The following is a 17,315-nucleotide window of genomic DNA, read 5'->3' as shown; positions in this document are numbered from 1 at the left end:
GTCTTTCTTGGGCGCCCTGGAGCCTTTTTGACAACAATGGAGGCTCTCTCCTTGAAGTTCTTGATGATGCGATAGATTGTTGACTGAGGTGCAATCTTTGTAGCTGCGATACTCTTCCCTGTTAGGCCATTTTTGTGCAGTGCAATGATGGCTGCACGTGATTCTTTAGAGATAACCATGGTTAACTGAAGAGAAACAATGATACCAAGAACCAGCCTCCTTTTAAAGTGTCCAGTGATGTCATTCTTACTTAATCATGACTGATTGATCGCCAGCCCTGTCCTCATCAACACCCACACCTGTGTTAATGGATCAATCACTAAAACGATGTTAGCTGCTCCTTTTAAGGCAGGACTGCAATGATGTTGAAATGTGTTTTGGGGGTTAAAGCTCATTTTCTGGGCAAATATTGACTTTGCAAGTACAGTAATTGCTGTTGAGCTGATCACTCTTTGACATTCAGGAGTATATGCAAATTGCCATTACAAAAAATGAAGCAGTAAACTTTGGAAAAATTACTATTTGTCTCATTCTCAATACTTTTGGCCATGACTGTACAATATGTCACGAAAAAACAGTCTCAGAATCAGGGGAATCCGTTGAAGCGTTCCAGAGTAATTACCTCATAAAGTGACAGTGGTCAGAATTGTAAAAATTGGCCTGGTCATTAATGTGCAAACCACCCTCGGGGGTTAAGGGGTTAATGTTTCCTTTGTATTGTCGTCGCTGATCTTTTAGAAATACACCTGATGCAGAACTATGGTAGAATTGTAGGTGGGGGACACATGGGCCTCCCAGGACCTTCCTCTCCATGCAGTGCTATGTGCCAGTCATAGCTGTGCCAATCATAGCTGTGCCCGGGGTGATGTCATGCCTTCTTTGGGACCCTACTATCCCATGCTGCCTCATTTTTACCCTCCATATTCCAGCGTTGTCATGGATACATGAAACCACGCCTACTGGGCGGTGCTTCCAATTTGGAAGTCGAAGGCGCGTAGTTTACCGCTGCTCCGCCTTCCTGACGCAAAGGGCGCTGATTGGTTGCCAACAGAGCTCCTGTACAATTCCGATTGGACTAGGTTGGCGCGAATATGCGCGGCTCCGAGACACGGGGGAGGCAGGAAACAATAGCGGGAGGAGCAGGCCGGAGACCGGAGACACAAGGGAGGAGTTGGCACGAGAACCGGGACAGTAAACGGCGGAGCCAGTTGTGAGGTCCAGACGCTACCTAGCAGGCCGTACAAGCACCATGGCGGATAAGGAGGGTAAGTGTGGAGAAAGTTGGCGGCTCATGAGCGGTGACGTGCAGCGGTACTGTAGTGTGTATGGCGCCGTGTAGCTCCCGCACTGGTGCTGCAGCCTCTTCCTTGTGTCCCGGCCCAGCTGCGTTTGATGATGCTGTGGAGGAGCGGGTCATAAACGAAGAGTACAAGATCTGGAAGAAGAACACCCCTTTCCTGTACGACCTGGTGATGACTCACGCCCTGGAGTGGCCCAGCCTGACAGCACAGTGGCTTCCTGATGTCACCAGGTGAGTCCGTGCTCTCCCCCTCCTCCCCTGGCGCCGTGCTGCTATGTTCTGTGTGTCATCTCTGTATCCTCGCATTGGCAGGCCAGAAGGGAAGGACTTCAGCATTCACCGCCTGGTGCTGGGGACGCACACCTCTGACGAGCAGAATCACCTGGTCATCGCCAGCGTCCAGCTTCCCAATGATGATGCCCAGTTTGATGCCTCTCATTACGACAGTGAGAAAGGAGGTAGGCATTGGGGACTGCTTACCCTTATAAAGGGAACCTGTCACCTGACTCCTGCTGCACAGACAGCACTCAGAGCCTGGCTGCAGCCAGGTATAGCTAATACCTTAACCCCTTCATGACATGTCATACCGTGTCCCTGACACTCTGGCCTGCACCTTTCCTTGCACACAATGGCTGATTTAGGGTATGTGCACACGATGCAGAAATGAAGCAAAACATTTCTGCATCTCCCTGGCAGAAAAAACGCATGCAGATTGTGCATGCGTTTTTCCTGCGGAATACATGCGGATTCACATGCGCTTTCCAGGCGATTTTAGCATCACCTGGAAAGTGCTTGACAACTAGGTCACACTATATAAATCCATGCAAACAGCATGGATTTATATAGTGTGACCCGAGAGAATGGTAAAAATAAAAAATACATGTATACTTTACCCTCTGATGGCCCGCGCTGTCCTGCTCAATCCGTGCTGCCAGCAACTTTGAATTGAAAGACCTGCCGACGTCAGCGTCACGTGACCCGTCACATGACTCTGACGTCAGCGCAGGTCCTTCAACTCACTGCAAGTGCCGGGAACCAAGCAGGAGCGCTGCGCGGGCCGACAGATGGTAAGTATATATATATATATTTTTTTTATTTTATTCTTGTTTTACAGCTTTTTTTAATGGTACCTGGGTGTGGATGACTCTCCTCTACACCCGGGTACCATCCGCACATTAGAACGCACCAATTACGCAAGTACAGATGCAGTCTTGCGGAATTGGCGCAGTGTAATGCAAGTCAATGGCGGTGAAAACGCCGCGTTTACGCAAAATTAATTGACATGCTGCGGATTTTTGAGCGCAGCGTTTACGCTGTGGAAAAATCCGCATCATGGGCACAGCACATGCGGATTTCAATTGGGGAACATTGCTTCCCTTCTACCATGCGTTTTTCATGCGTTTCCGCAACTGCAAAACCGCCGCGGAAACGCATTAAATACGCATCGTGTGAACTCAGCCTTAATCAGTCATCACGTGCCTTTATAAGCCGCTGGTGGAGGGGTGCTCCGTCCACGGCTGTTCACAAGTTAAATCCTGCTGTCAATCACGGACATCGGGATTTAGCACACACACGACGGAAGTGCGTTATTAATCCCACCCATCAGCGCCCCTGTCATGTGATCGCAAGCACCAATGGTTTGTCATGACAGCTGAGGGACTGCAGAAGGCTCCTGTGAATGCTGGCTCGTGGCTGGCATTCATAGATTGTGATTTCTGCTTTACATATGTTACAGGTGCTTCTCACTAAATTAGAATATCATCAAAAAGTTAATTTCAGTTCTTCAATGCAAAAAGTGAAATTCATATATTATATGGAGTCATTACAGAGTGATCTATTTCAAGTGTTTATTTCTGTTAATGTTATATATTGATCGGGCTATTCTGAACGTGGAAATACCAAATGTGTGTAATTTTTTTTTCCGCTTTTATTTTGAAAAATTATATATATATCAAAAGTTTGGACACGCCTTCTCATTTAAAGATTTTTCTGTATTTTCATGACTATGAAAATTGTGCATTCACACTGAAGGCATCAAAACTATGAATTAACACATGTGGAATTATATAGTTAACAAAAAAGTGTGAAAGAACTGAAAAGGTTCTTCAACGTAGCCACCTTTTGCTTTGATGACTGCTTTGCACACTCTTGGCATTCTCTTGATGAGCTTCAAGAGGTAGTCACCAGAAATGGTCTTCCAACAATCTTGAAGGAGTTCCCAGAAATGCTTAGCACTTGTTGGCCCTTTTGCCTTCACTCTGCAGTCCAGCTCACCCCAAACCATCTCGATTGGGTTCAGGTCTGGTGACTGTGGAGGCCAGGTCATCTAGCGTAGCACCCCATCACTCTCCTTCTTGGTCAAATAGCCCTTACACAGCCTGGAGGTGTTTGGGGTCATTGTCTTGTTGAAAAATAAATGATGGTCTAACTAAACGCAAACGGGATGGAATAGCATGCCGCTGCAAGATGCTGTGGTAGCCATGCTGTTTCAGTATTCCTTCAGTTTTGAATAAATCCCCCAACAGTGTCACCAGCAAAGCACCCCTACACCATCATACCTCCTCCTCCATGCTTCACGGTGGGAACCAGGCATGTAGAGTCCATCCGTTCACCTTTTCTGCGTCGCACAAAGACACGGTGGTTGGAACCCAAGATATCAAATTTGGACTCCTCAGACCGAAGCACAGATTTCCAGTGGTCTAATGTCCATTCCTTGTGTTCTTTAGCCCAAACAAGTCTCTTCTGCTTGTTGCCTGTCCTTAGCAGTGGTTTCCTAGCAGATATTTTACCATGAAGGCCTGCTGCACAAAGTCTCCTCTTAACAGTTGTTGAAGAGATGTGTCTGCTGCTAGAACTTTGTGTGGCATTGACCTGGTTTCTAATCTGAGCTGCTGTTAACCTGCGATTGCTGAAGCTGGTGACTCAGATAAACTTATCCTCAGAAGCAGAGGTGACTCTTGGTCTTCCTTTCCTGGGGGGGTTCTCATGTGAGCCAGTTTCTTTGTAGCGCTTGATGGTTTTTGCAACTGCACTTGGGGACACTTTCAAAGTTTTCCTAATGTTTCGCACTGACTGACCTTCATTTCTTAAAGTAATGATGGCCACTCGTTTTTCTTTACTTAACTGCTTTTTTCTTGCCATAATACAAATTCTAACAGTCTATTCAGTAGGACTATCAGCTGTGTATCCACCAGACTTCTGTACAACACAAACTATGGTCCCAACCCTATTTATAAGGCAAGAAATCCCACTTATTAAACCTGACAGGGCACACCTGTGAAGTGAAAACCATTTCCGGTGACTACCTCTTGAAGCTCATCAAGAGAATGCCAAGAGTGTGCAAAGCAGTCATCAAAGCAAAAGGTGGCTACGTTGAAGAACCTAGAATATAAGACATATTTTCAGTTGTTTCACACTTTTTTAAGTATATAATTCCACATCTGTTAATTCATAGTTTTGATGCCTTCAGTGTGAATGTACAGTTTTCATAGTCATGAAAATACAGAAATTTCTTAAAATGAGAAGGTGTGTCCAAACTTTTGGTCTGTAGTGTGTGTGTGTGTGTGTGTGTGTGTGTGTGTGTGTGTGTGTGTGTGTGTGTGTGTGTGTGTGTGTATGTATGTACAGTTAGGTCCATATATATTTGGACAGAGACATTTTTCTAATTTTGGTTCTAGACATTACCACAATGAATTTTAAACAAAACAATTCAGATGCAGTTGAAGTTCAGACTTTCAGCTTTCATTGTACACTGTATGTGTATATTTATTTTTAACTTTTCACTTGCTTCAATAGTCTCCATGGGAGACTAGAAGCTGCGATTATCAGATGGCCTGTGTGTAGCAGAAATGCTTACTTGCTGTGAGTGCCGATTTTCTGGGCGGCAGTGCCAACCACAGAGGTCTCCTGCAGACCCCGGGTTGTCATGCCAGCCCATCGGAGACCCGTGGTCATGGATTAACAGCTTCATTTAACTAGTTAACAGCTGCAGGTGGATCGCGATTCCACCCTCAGCTGTTAGGGGCACATGACAGCTGTACAGACCAGAGCCCGCATGGAATGCAAGGATACCACCTAGGACGTATGAGTATATCCTAGGTGGTAAAGGGGTTAACTGGATCAAACTGATTTGAAACATGTTCATAGTGTGGTAACTTTTGCTGTCTTAAAACCTTCTATTCCTCCCCTTGTCCCCTGTTATGCTACATTTTATCAGTAAACAAATAGCATACAGTAGTTTTCAGTATGCACGCTCCTGCGGTGTTGTTTTTTTTCTTGCATTGTGTGGTTTTACCTACAGTACGTTTGGTTATATCTTTGCAAAAGTCACTAGGTGCAAATGGCTTAAGAAAAACCACAGTACTTTCAAAAAGTGGCAATATTTAAAACTTGTCAATTCTTCTGCTTTTTATTTTCCCAGTTGTGTTTTATTCAATTCTAACTTCTTTTTTTTTAACGGTTTTATAGAGTTTGGAGGCTTTGGTTCAGTAAGTGGGAAAATAGAGATTGAGATCAAAATAAACCATGAAGGAGAAGTAAACCGAGCACGCTATATGCCCCAGAACCCATGCATCATTGCAACCAAAACGCCAACCTGTGATGTCCTTGTTTTTGACTACACTAAACACCCGTCCAAACCAGGTAAGTCTACACCTCTGCTCTTGCGATCAGATTCACACTGTTTTAGATCACCGTGGCACCAAAACACTGATAACATGCAGTTTTGTTATGGATTTGCTGCAATCATGGAAATGTGCAGTTTTAGTAGATTGATCTTTCAAAAAGAATGTCCACTATGGGGCAGACCCTGCTTAAGTAATTCAGGGCCCCATAAAAATTAAATAAAATGTATACTGTCCTGCCACACGGACACTGTTTCAGCTAGATCAGTGCTGCTGTTCCCCGTGGGTGACATGTTGTCTTAAAAAAAAAAAAAAAAAAATCGCACAGTGGGTGTGAGATTTCTATGAACCCCATCCACTTTGTTGATGCTGTGTTTTTGGCACAGCGAAAAACAGTGTAAAAAAAAAAAAAATCACACAAAACGATTGTAGGAACGCAGCCTAACGGCTGACCTTTCTGCCTGGGTCTTAACTCCAACCACGATTCTGATCTCGTTTTGCAGCTGAGAATGTCATCTGCTGCGGTAGGTGAGATATGGGAATTAGTAGCCAGGTTGTATCTCATGTTTTATTTTTGTCTGAGTTGCCGCCCTATAAGGCTGAATGAGAAATGTATTTAAAAACTACAACAAAAGCCTTCACACTGGTTAATCGATGGGGAAAATAAAGTTATAGATCTCGAAAAATGGCAACACAAGCAACTTTTTACTTATATTTTTTTTTTATGCAAAGTATCACCACAGGTGCTCTGACCCTGAAGTATCATATTGCTGGGTTGTTTTTACCACACATCGAATGCCGCTAAAAATATGGCAGCATTCCTTTTTCTTTTTTTTTTTCTTTCACTTGGAATTTTTATTTTGCAATATGATTAGGTGGTGTACTTCAAGATACAAAAATGAAAATTGACTGCGTCCTTTAGATGTTAAAGAGGTTGTCCACTATAATAATAATAATAATAATAATAGTTTATTTTTTTTTATTTTTTTTTTATAGACTATTATTATTATTATTAGGTTGTCCACTACTATTAACATTGCCCCCAGGGATTTAAATTGTGCCAACAAGTGCATCACGTGACACCCCCTGGCTGCAGCCTCTGGCATCCTTATATGTCAAGTCAGGCGTGACCCAGTGATGCGGTCCCCGCTGATTGATGGGCTGTGGGTGGCGTTTCCCCACGCGTCACAGCCCAGCATCCACCGCACGCTTTCCCTCTCCTCATTTATTGGGAGTGGGGCACGGTGAATGCTGGGCTGTGACACGTGGGGAAACCGCCCACAGCTCATCAATCAGCTGGGAGTGCGTCACTGGGTCACCCCCGGGTGCAGCCAGAACTTGACGTGACATCAGCGGACGTCTGAGCCAGTTTCAACCGATGGTCACGTAATGTCTGAGCAGCCAGCGATTGCGCCGCTCTCAGGCAAGAAGGGCAGCACAAGGTAATTACAAAAATACTTGTTGGCACAATTTAAATCCATGGGGGCATTGTTAATAGTAGTGGACATCCTCTTTAACTGTTCAAGGCAATGATTTCCCCCACTATAATAAATGCAAAGGTGGTATACCACTTTTCAGTATCTAACCCCGCAATGTCAACACATGTTTTCGTACAGACAGTTTTTGGGGTGGTTCCTATGGTTTTGGGTAATAAATGTAACCCCTTCAAGGCTTCATTTTAGTGTTAATATAATTGCTTACCAGTAACTCTATTTTTTGTGCTTTAAAATCCTTCTTGCTCTTTACCTTCTTTCTGTTGTATTATACATAGTCAAGCATATTTAGTCCTTACATATTTCTTGTATAGATCCTTCAGGTGAATGTAACCCTGATCTCCGGCTTCGTGGTCACCAGAAGGAAGGATATGGCTTGTCCTGGAATCCTAACCTTAGTGGAAACCTTCTCAGTGCATCTGATGACCATGTGAGTTCTAGATGTAACAAGGTTTTTGCGTTGTTAGAATCCTAATGTATTCAGAGCCCCCTAACTTTTGTAAGGTGTTAACAAGCAGTGCAGGATATGTCTCCCATTTCCCAATCTCTGCCTTTAACAGATTTAACTTTTATAGGTACTTTGAATAAGACACCTCAGAATTTAAAGCAATTAATATATTTTTTTTTTTATGATTGATTTACAGACAATTTGTTTGTGGGATATCAGTGCAGTGCCCAAAGAGGGCAAGGTGGTTGATGCCAAGACCATTTTTACAGGACATACTGCAGTGGTGGAAGATGTTTCGTGGCACTTACTACATGAATCCCTATTTGGATCTGTAGCTGATGACCAGAAACTCATGATGTACGTACGTGTTGTACTCATCTGGTAAACCGTGTTATGTGAAGTGTATTAGTATGATTGCCAGGTTGGAAGAAAATGCATACTTTTCAGTCTTTCTAACTTGGTCACTTCTTCCCTGTGCTCTGTTCTCCGCTATCAACTAATCGGATGTCTCCCAGTATGTTTGCTCTCCTTCAAAACAAAGTTGGCAGCTGCTTTCCTCTTCTTATTTTTAATATATTTTTTTCGATTTTGATATTTTTGGGGATTTTAGAGTGATAAAATAAACAAATTATAAGTGAGGAAGGTGTCTCTTCTCTTAACCTCCTTAGGACCATGTAATGTAAAGATGCGTCATATGGTCGAGGGGAAGTATTGGGCTCTGGAATTGAGCCCTCCCTGTACCCAGCAGATGCTGATTGTTAAATAGCTGGCCTATTCCTGTAACTGCTGCGGCTGTATTAACCATTTAAATGCAGCTGTCAATGCACTGCCACCCATCAGCCTGACATGACTGCTTGCTACTGATGGGGTAACATTGCTGCTGGAGCTTGCAGAAATCTTTTATGGTGGCAATGTTGGTCTCCCTATGAGCCACAGTTTGCTTAATACTATATTGCAGAATATAGCTAATCAAATGATTGTAGGTTCATTCCCCTAGGCCTAGGGAAACTAAAAAATAAAGTTTTTAATCAGCAGCTGCCTTTCCTGTTATAAAATAATAAACAAATATTGCTGCGTCTGTAAAATTCTGATCTATCAAAACATATTTAAACCATAAGTTAAATGCCAATACATGGGGGAATCAAATGCCAGAATTGCAGTTTTTCAGTTGCCGCACCCTGAACAAAAATGCAATAAAAGGCAATCAAAAGACTGCACTTCTAAACGGTATCATTAAAATAATCAGCTTAGTGTGCAAAAAAAACAAGCCCTCACCCAGCTCTACCAACAGAAAAATAGTTATGGGTCTCAGAATTTTTTTTTTTTTCTTTTTTACTGCTAAAGTATAATAAAAACCATGAAAGTTTGGTATTGCAATAATCGTACTGACCTGAAGAAACATTTTACCATGTTGTTTCCATTGAACTGTAAACACCCTAAAAACAACACCATTTATCTGCGCTTATTTTTCTTTTACTGTGTATCAGTACATTATAAAGTAAATTGAATGGTGTCATTATAAATTCCCAACTTGTCCCGAAAGAAAAAAAAAAAAAAAAAAACAAGCCTTCATAAGGCTAAGTGGATGGCAAAATTAAAAAGTAATGGCTCCTGGAAGAATAGTAGAAAGGTAAAATGCAAAAATGGGAAATAACCCCTTCATGACTGGGCAAATATATTTAAATTCTATTCATCGCTTTTGTTAAGGGTGAGGGGGGGGGGGGGATTTCAACATAGTGCAACTTTCACTCCCCTTAAGTAATAAAATAAGTTTCAAGCTGCAGTATCCTCTCCCTAATCTGTAGCATGCAAAAATTCTTTGTCTCAAACTTGCCATATACATGGTTTCCTTAGGGTTCTGTGAGTCCAGGATGCTGCTGCCTCTTTTACCTCTCTAATACTAACCTAGCTTTATGCCTTTACTACTTGTCCTTGCTACTATAGTCCCTGTGTGATAGTCTCTCCTGACACTGATTCTGCCTGTGTGTGATCTCTCAACCTCCTCTTTCCACCTTGCTCTGTCTGTGTAGGAGTGGAACCTACACGTCTTCTGTGTTTTGGACCTACTTCTGATTTTGGCTTACAAATACTGATGCAAAATACTGCCATATAAAAGTAGCCTTGCTTTTTCCTGGTAGGTCACATAATGGAATTTGAAACTGTTTAATACGTTTTTGTAGTTGTTTATCCATTACCCACTTTTTTTCTTTTCTCTTATAGATGGGACACCCGATCAAACAACACATCCAAACCTAGCCATTCTGTGGATGCTCACACAGCTGAGGTCAACTGCCTCTCGTTCAACCCCTACAGTGAGTTCATCTTGGCTACTGGGTCTGCAGACAAGGTAATATATTCTGGCCCACAGTCATTCTTTCATACAGTAATATTTGGTACAGATTGTATTGGTTTGAATACTGCACAAAGGAAAAAAACATAGCTTAACATAGTGTGATTACAGCCTTAGGATGTTAATGTTCACAGTTCAACACCACTTCTACTTTTCTACTAATTAGAATGAACTTATCCATATGGACAATTTACATTCTAATCATAGGCATTGTTTGCGAATTTTCTGCAACTTTTTGCCTTCTCATGCCAGTTTCTCCCTGCTCCAGCAAGATGGGTGGAACTGGGACAGGGATGTGGTGATGCCACTCGTCAAATTCATGATGAGTGGTGGTGGTTGCTACACCACAAATCTTACTCCAGTAGTTAGTTACTGGAGTAATATTTATGGTGAGGCGCGCAGACAGAGGTTTATCCATGCCTCTTTGCTTGAAATCATCAGGAAATCACAATTTCCAAACACCTAAAAGTCCCATATTCATCTGTTGAAATAATAATTTGCAGTTGATTACACAAGGGGACCACAAAGCCATCATACTGTTCAGGAAGCAGGGCTGTGGAGTCGGTATAAAATGGACTGCCTCAGACTCCTAAAATATATAATAAATTGGGTACAGTAGTTCAATGCAGTTTGTGGGGAATACTTTTTTATAAGAATTTGGGAAAGTTATGAAATATCCTATTCCTGATCTAAGGGTCTAGACTTTTAGCTGAGATGAATCTGTGCTACAGTAAATTTATCACTTAAACAGGAGCCATCTATGAGGGAGTTGGAGTCAGTGTCATGGAAATTGAGGAGTCGGAGGTTGAGCTTACCGACTCCACAGCCCTGTCAGGAAGGACATTCATTTCTAGGAGACCGAATGCTACTTTAGGCCATGGCCCCAATATATGTATTTAGTCAGTATTTTTTCTCAGGAGTGGGAGCCAAAACCAGGTGAGAAAAGGTATAACACAAACAAGTCACCAATTCTGCATTTATCACCCACTTCTGGAAGGGAAGGAGCACCATTTGACTTTTGGAACGCAAAATTGGCTGGAATAGATAGCGGATGCCATGTCGTGTTTGCAGAGCCCCTGATGTGTCTAAACAGTGGAAACCCCCAACAAGTGACCCCATTTTGCAAAGTACACCCCTCAAGGAATTAATTTAGATGTGTGGTGAGCACCCCCAGTTGCATTGCAGAATTTTATAACTTAGAGCCATAAAAAAAATCACATTTTCCCGCAAAAGTTACTTTAGTCCCCAATTTTTCATTTTCACAAGGGTAACAGGAGAAAATGTACCATGCAATTTGTTGTGCAATTTCTCCTGAGTACACAGATATCCCATAAGTGGTGGAAAACTACTGTTTGGGTGCATGGAAGGGAAAGAACGCCATTTTGTCACATTTGACTAGCCCATGAAATGCCAAAACAGCAGAAACTCCCACAAATGAACTTTTAAGGAATTAATTTAGGGATGTAGTGAGCATTTTTAACCATCAGGCTATTCACAGAATTGTATAACATTAAGCTGAGTAAATAAAAATTACTTTTTTTTTTTTTCTTTTTCCCCCCTCCTTCACTAAAATGTTGGTTTGGCCCCAAGATCTTACTTTTCAAAAGGGGTAATAGAAGAAAACGAATAACTAATTGTACTGTTCATTTTCTCCTGAGTGCACCAATACCGCATAAGTGGCTGAAAACTACTTTTTGAGGCACAGTTTAAAGCTCCAAAGGCATAGAGCGCCATATTGGAGTGCAGATTTTGCTGGAATGGTTTGAGGGTGCCATGTCATATTGGCAAAGCCCCTGATGTGCCAGAGCAGCAGAACCCCCTACACATACAGGGGCTTTGCCAGAGCAGCAGAACCCCCTACACACACACACACACACACACACACACACACACACACACACACACACACACACACACACACACACACACACACACACACACACACACACACACACACACACACACACACACACACACACACACACACACACACACATATATATATATATATATATATATATATATATATATATATATATATACACACACACACACACTCTACCCATAAGTGACCCCATTTTACAAAATACTCCTTTTAATGAATTCATCTGAGTGTGCAGTGATCATATTGACACCACAAGTGTCATATAATTATATGCCATTGGATAGTAAAGAAGAAAAAGTTTAGTCCCAGATTTTAGATTTTCACAAAGGGAAGTGGGTAAAAATGGCACGAAAGTATCACACAATTTCTGCTGAATGTGGCAATACTGTTTCTGTACAGTACTGCTTATCCATACGGCGAGACACTGGAGGGAAGGAGCGCTATTTGACACTTGGAGAATAAATTTTCGTAGAATAGTTTGCAGACTCCATATACGGAGTCCCGAAGTGCTAGAAGAGCAGAATTCCACTCAATTGACCCCAATTTGGAAATTGGACCCCTGTGGGAATTCATCTACAGGTGTAATGACGATTTTGCTAGCAATGGCTGTTGCTAAGTGAAAATCCAAATATGCCATTGTATATTATACCCAGCTCGTGCTTCTGGAGCAATGCACCCTGTAAATTAAGTGGGCTTTCCTCGCTACAGTAATGCAAAACATGTGGACACTAACTGCAGTTTAGGAACACTGAGAATTTATCTACAGGTGTAGTGATGATTTTGACTCCATGGGTGATTTTCAGAAAGAAGCAACAATGGATGTTGCTGAGTAAGAATTGCAAATCTGCTATTGTAGTGCCCAGTACATTGTCCCCAGCTCATGCTTCTCGAGACTCGCACCCTGTAAATTAAGCAGGCGCTCACCGCTACAAAAATGCCTAACATGTGGACGCTAAATGTTCTTTAGGCACCCTGTGTCTCAGAAGGGAGGGGGGCATTTGGATTTGGGAGTGTAAAATTCGCTGGACTTCTTTTGAGGAGAGCTGAGCTATCAAGCTTTTCCAGAGCCTTTGTACTACACTGCTATATTTCCATTAACAGATGACGGACCTGAGTGGGGACTGCTTTTTTGTGAATGAAGTTTGAAGTTTTTAATGGGATGATTTTGGATCACATTTATCCTGCGCTCTTCGATGAGCACTTACCGTATTTCTCGCTTTATAAGACGCACCTAGTTTCAGAGGAGGAAAATAAGAAAAAAAAATAACAATGTAGACAGAGTAGCAGCATTTGTAAGTAACATGAAGCATGTTTATGAATAACATGCGAGGAGAAACTTTAACCTTCAGGTACCGCACTCTTCTAATCGTCAGGGAACCCCAGGAATTCATCACTACTGTCAGCATTTAAAAAGCCCAGTTGCTCAGTCACTGGTGTCACTTTCTTCACTGTCCTCATACAGGTCCATCTCACTAACTTAGAATATCATCAAAAAGGTAATTTATTTCAGTTCAATACAAAAAGTGAAACTCATATATTATATAGAGTCATTACAAACAGAGTGATCTATTTCAAGTGTTTATGTCTGTTAATCTTGATTATGACTTACAGCCAATGAAAACACAAGTCATTATCTCAGTAAATTAGAATACTTTATAACAGCTTGAAAAATGTTTTTAAAATCCAAAATGTTGGCCTACTGTAATTTATGTTCAGTAAATGCACTCAATACTTGGTCGAGGCTCCTTTTGCATCAATTACTGCATCAATGCGGCGATCAACCTGTGGCACTGCTGAAGTGTTATGGAAGCCCAGGTTACTTTGATAGCAGCCTTCAGCTCGTCTGCATTGTTGGGTCTGGTGTCTCATCTTCTTGACAATACCCCATAGATTCTCTATGGGGTTAAGGTCAGGCGAGTCTGCTGGCCAATCAAGCACAGTGATACTGTTGTTTTTAAACCAGGTATTGGTACTTTTGGCAGTGTGGACAGGGGCCAAGTCCTGCTGGAGAATGACATTTCCATCTCCAAAAAGCTTGTCTGCAGAGGGAATCATGAAGTGCTCTAAAACTTCCTTGTAGACGGCTGCGCTTACTTTGGTCTTGATAAAACACAGTGGACCTACACCAGCAGATGACATGGCTCCCCAAACCATCACTGATTGTGGAAACTTCACACTAGACCTCAAGCAGCTTGATTGTGTGCCTCTCCACTCTTCCTCCAGACTCTTGATTTCCAAATGAAAATTGGAAATCTGGGACCTTGTGGAGTATGTCAATGACTGCTTTCTGGACATCTGCCAAGTCAGCAGTCTTCCTCATGATTGTGGAGCTTACTGAAACAGACTAAGGGACCTTTTTAAACTCTTAGGAAGCCTTTGCTGGTGTTTTTTGTTAACTATTTTAATTTACTGAGATAATGACTTTTGTGTTTTCATTGGCTGTAAGCCATAATAAACATTAACAGAAATAAACATGTGAAATAGATCACTGTTTGTAATGACTCTCTATAATATATGAATTTGATCTTTTGTATTAAACTGAAATTAACTTTTTGATATTCTAATTTAGTGAGATGCACCTGTAGCATGTTATTTTCAGTGCCATCTAAGGCATTGCTAATTCCACATGGGTGTAATGAATATTCATGGCCTTTAATAGCGGGTACACTGACAGCTGAGCACAGCAGGAGCTGCGCTGCGGCTACAGTGTGCTCGCTATTAGAGAGAATGAATGGACACTGCTCCCCAGGCACGCAGTCCCGGCGTGGGGAGCAGTGACTATTCCGGCACAGAGCGGAACACATCGCTGGAGGAGAGAGGAGGTGAGTATGATGGTTTGTTTGTGTTTTGTTTTTGTTTTTTCTTTCTTTTCTGTGAGCGTTACGGGGATGAGGGGGGCCGTGCAGACAGGGAATGAGGCATGGGGGTGGGTGGCCATGCAGACAGGGAATGAGGCATGGGGGTGGGTGGCCATGCAGACAGGGAATGAGGCATGGAGGGGGGGGGTGGCCATGCAGACAGGGAATGAGGCATGGGGGGGGGGGGGAGTGGCCATACATAACAGGATGGGGGACATTACCCCTATAACAGTGTCAGCAGCAGACCCCCTCCCCCTTAACAGAGCATTATCACCACATTTTTTTTGCTTAAATTTTTTTTTCTATTTTCCTCCTCTAAAACGTAGGTGCGTCTTATAGTCCGAAAAATAAGGTGTATTATTAAAGTACAAAAAGTGCTGTGCAAAACTTTTAAAAAAGCACCATATAAATGATTACATAGAGAGCCACATGGACAACCTAATAGGGTATAGTTATATCAATACGTGATCTGTTTCTATTATAATTCATAAGTTAGATATCAATAACAGGTGTCCATAAGAAATACCGCAAGACTCGGCAAACTACATCATCAACAGGATACTGCCGAATATCAGTGTCCTAATGTATTAACTGCGCATGTCAAAGTGGTCCACCACATATAGCACCTGCGGAGGGCGGATAAGCAGGTCATGCCATCTTAGAAGTGGTGTAGCCAACACATGGCCATTGCACATGAGGAGTGAGGTCTTCATTTTTGCAAGATTATATGGAAGGTTTGGTACATGCCTAGAGGACGTGCACCTTTTTTTTTTTTTTGTGTTTCTATATCCATCTTGATATTCTAAAATATTTTTGCACAATAGACTATTTTATAGAAAGGATTAGTTTTGCATCACTTTATTGTGAGAGCTTTAACTTTTTCTCCACTGATGGAGCTGTATGGTGACTTTTTTTTTTTTTTTTTTACTGGATAAGATGACTTTTTCAGCTATGCTATTTTTTACATTTAACTCTTTGATCATTTTATTCCACTTTTGGCAGTATGATGAAAAAGCAGTTTTTTTGTCACGTTCTGTATTTTTTTTTTTCTTTTCTTATGGTGTTTACTGAAGGAGTTATATGTACACACGTCATTAGTTATGTATATAATGTATGAGATCAAGTCGTTCTGGACGCGGCAATACCATGTGTACTTTTTTTGTTTTTACGTAAACATACGTATTCATTGGTATGTTTGTTTTTTTTTATTTAGTGATCTGGTTTAACTTTTTTTTTTGTTCTCTGTGGGACTTTAACTTTTATTTCTCTGATCATTGGTCTCATACATAGCAATACACGTATTACAATTCATGAGAGCTGTCATCTTTACACTGGCATATCGCCTGTTAGACCCTGCTTCTGGCTGGGTCTAACTGGCCACTATACCTGGCAGACCCCGTAGGTCGTCAATTGACCTCCGGCTGCCATGACAACCCTAATCTCTCTTATGGACAAACCAATGCTTTCTAGGAATGGGCTGAACAATTTGCTGAACTATTGCAGCATCTTTTTCAGTTCTTACAAAATGACCTATTTTAGAGCCTGGAGGTTGAATGGGAGATTGGTGCTCAACTTGTCCCTTCAGAATTTCCCATAGGTGTTTTGATTGGGTTCAGATCAGGAGATAGTCATGGCAGACAGTGTTGGCACCCTTGAAATTGTTCCAGCAAATGAAGCAGTTCTCCCAGAAAACTATTACAATCATTTCACACAACCCCAAAAATGGGCAAGGGAAAATTGTTGACACCTTTCCAAAATTGTGGGTAAACATCTTTGTTTCGAGCCGGTGATGTTCGTTCAAACTCACCTGTAGCAACTAAAGTGTGGGCAACATAAAAATCACACCTGAAACCAGCTAAAAAGGGAGTAGTTGACTCAATCTTCACATTGTGTGTCTGTTTTGCAACACTAAGTAAGGAGAACAGAAAGACAGAACTGCCTGAGAACTTGAGAACTAAACTTATAACCTTGAGTTTGTTGATATTTTTCAACAAGTCCACTTCCAGAGATCTTGATGTTCATTTGTCTACAGTGTGCAACATAATCAAGACGTTTACAACCCATGGCACTGTAGGTAATCAATGTGGATGTCAGAGAAAAATTGACGAAAGATTGCAACACAGAATAGTCTGGATGGTGGATAAGCACCCTTAATCAACTTGCAAAGAAATTCAAGCTGTCCTGCAGGCTCTGGGTGCATCAGTGTTGGTGCAAACTATCAGACGACATTTGAATAAAATGAAACGGTATGGCTGGAGACCCAGGAAGACCCCACCGCTGACACAGGCATAAAAAATCTAGACTGCAGTTTGCTGAAATCCTTCTGGGAGAGCGTCTTGTGGACAGATGAGACAAAGGT

The 17,315-nt window shown here is 41.9% G+C and overlaps 1 protein-coding gene across 1 annotated transcript in view; it reads left to right on the top strand.

The window, feature by feature from the left end:
* The first annotated feature begins 1,029 nt into the window (after positions 1–1,029).
* The window catches only part of RBBP4 (RB binding protein 4, chromatin remodeling factor), a 24,593-nt gene continuing 8,307 nt past the window's right edge, over positions 1,030–17,315 (top strand). The window contains exons 1-7 of the mRNA XM_073665669.1: positions 1,030–1,265; positions 1,384–1,531; positions 1,613–1,758; positions 5,768–5,941; positions 7,730–7,845; positions 8,060–8,220; positions 10,084–10,210. Of these exons, the coding sequence (XP_073521770.1) occupies positions 1,250–1,265; positions 1,384–1,531; positions 1,613–1,758; positions 5,768–5,941; positions 7,730–7,845; positions 8,060–8,220; positions 10,084–10,210 (888 nt within the window). The 5' untranslated portion in view covers positions 1,030–1,249. The remainder of the gene's footprint in view (positions 1,266–1,383; positions 1,532–1,612; positions 1,759–5,767; positions 5,942–7,729; positions 7,846–8,059; positions 8,221–10,083; positions 10,211–17,315) is intronic.

The sequence above is a fragment of the Phyllobates terribilis genome, unplaced genomic scaffold (assembly GCF_046119375.1).
Source record: "Phyllobates terribilis strain yellow unplaced genomic scaffold, ASM4611937v1 Scaffold_2__4_contigs__length_985480577, whole genome shotgun sequence".
Lineage (NCBI taxonomy): Eukaryota > Metazoa > Chordata > Amphibia > Anura > Dendrobatidae > Phyllobates > Phyllobates terribilis.
The sequence above is the reverse complement of the archived record's forward strand: the minus strand, read 5'-3'. Positions and strand labels throughout refer to the sequence as shown.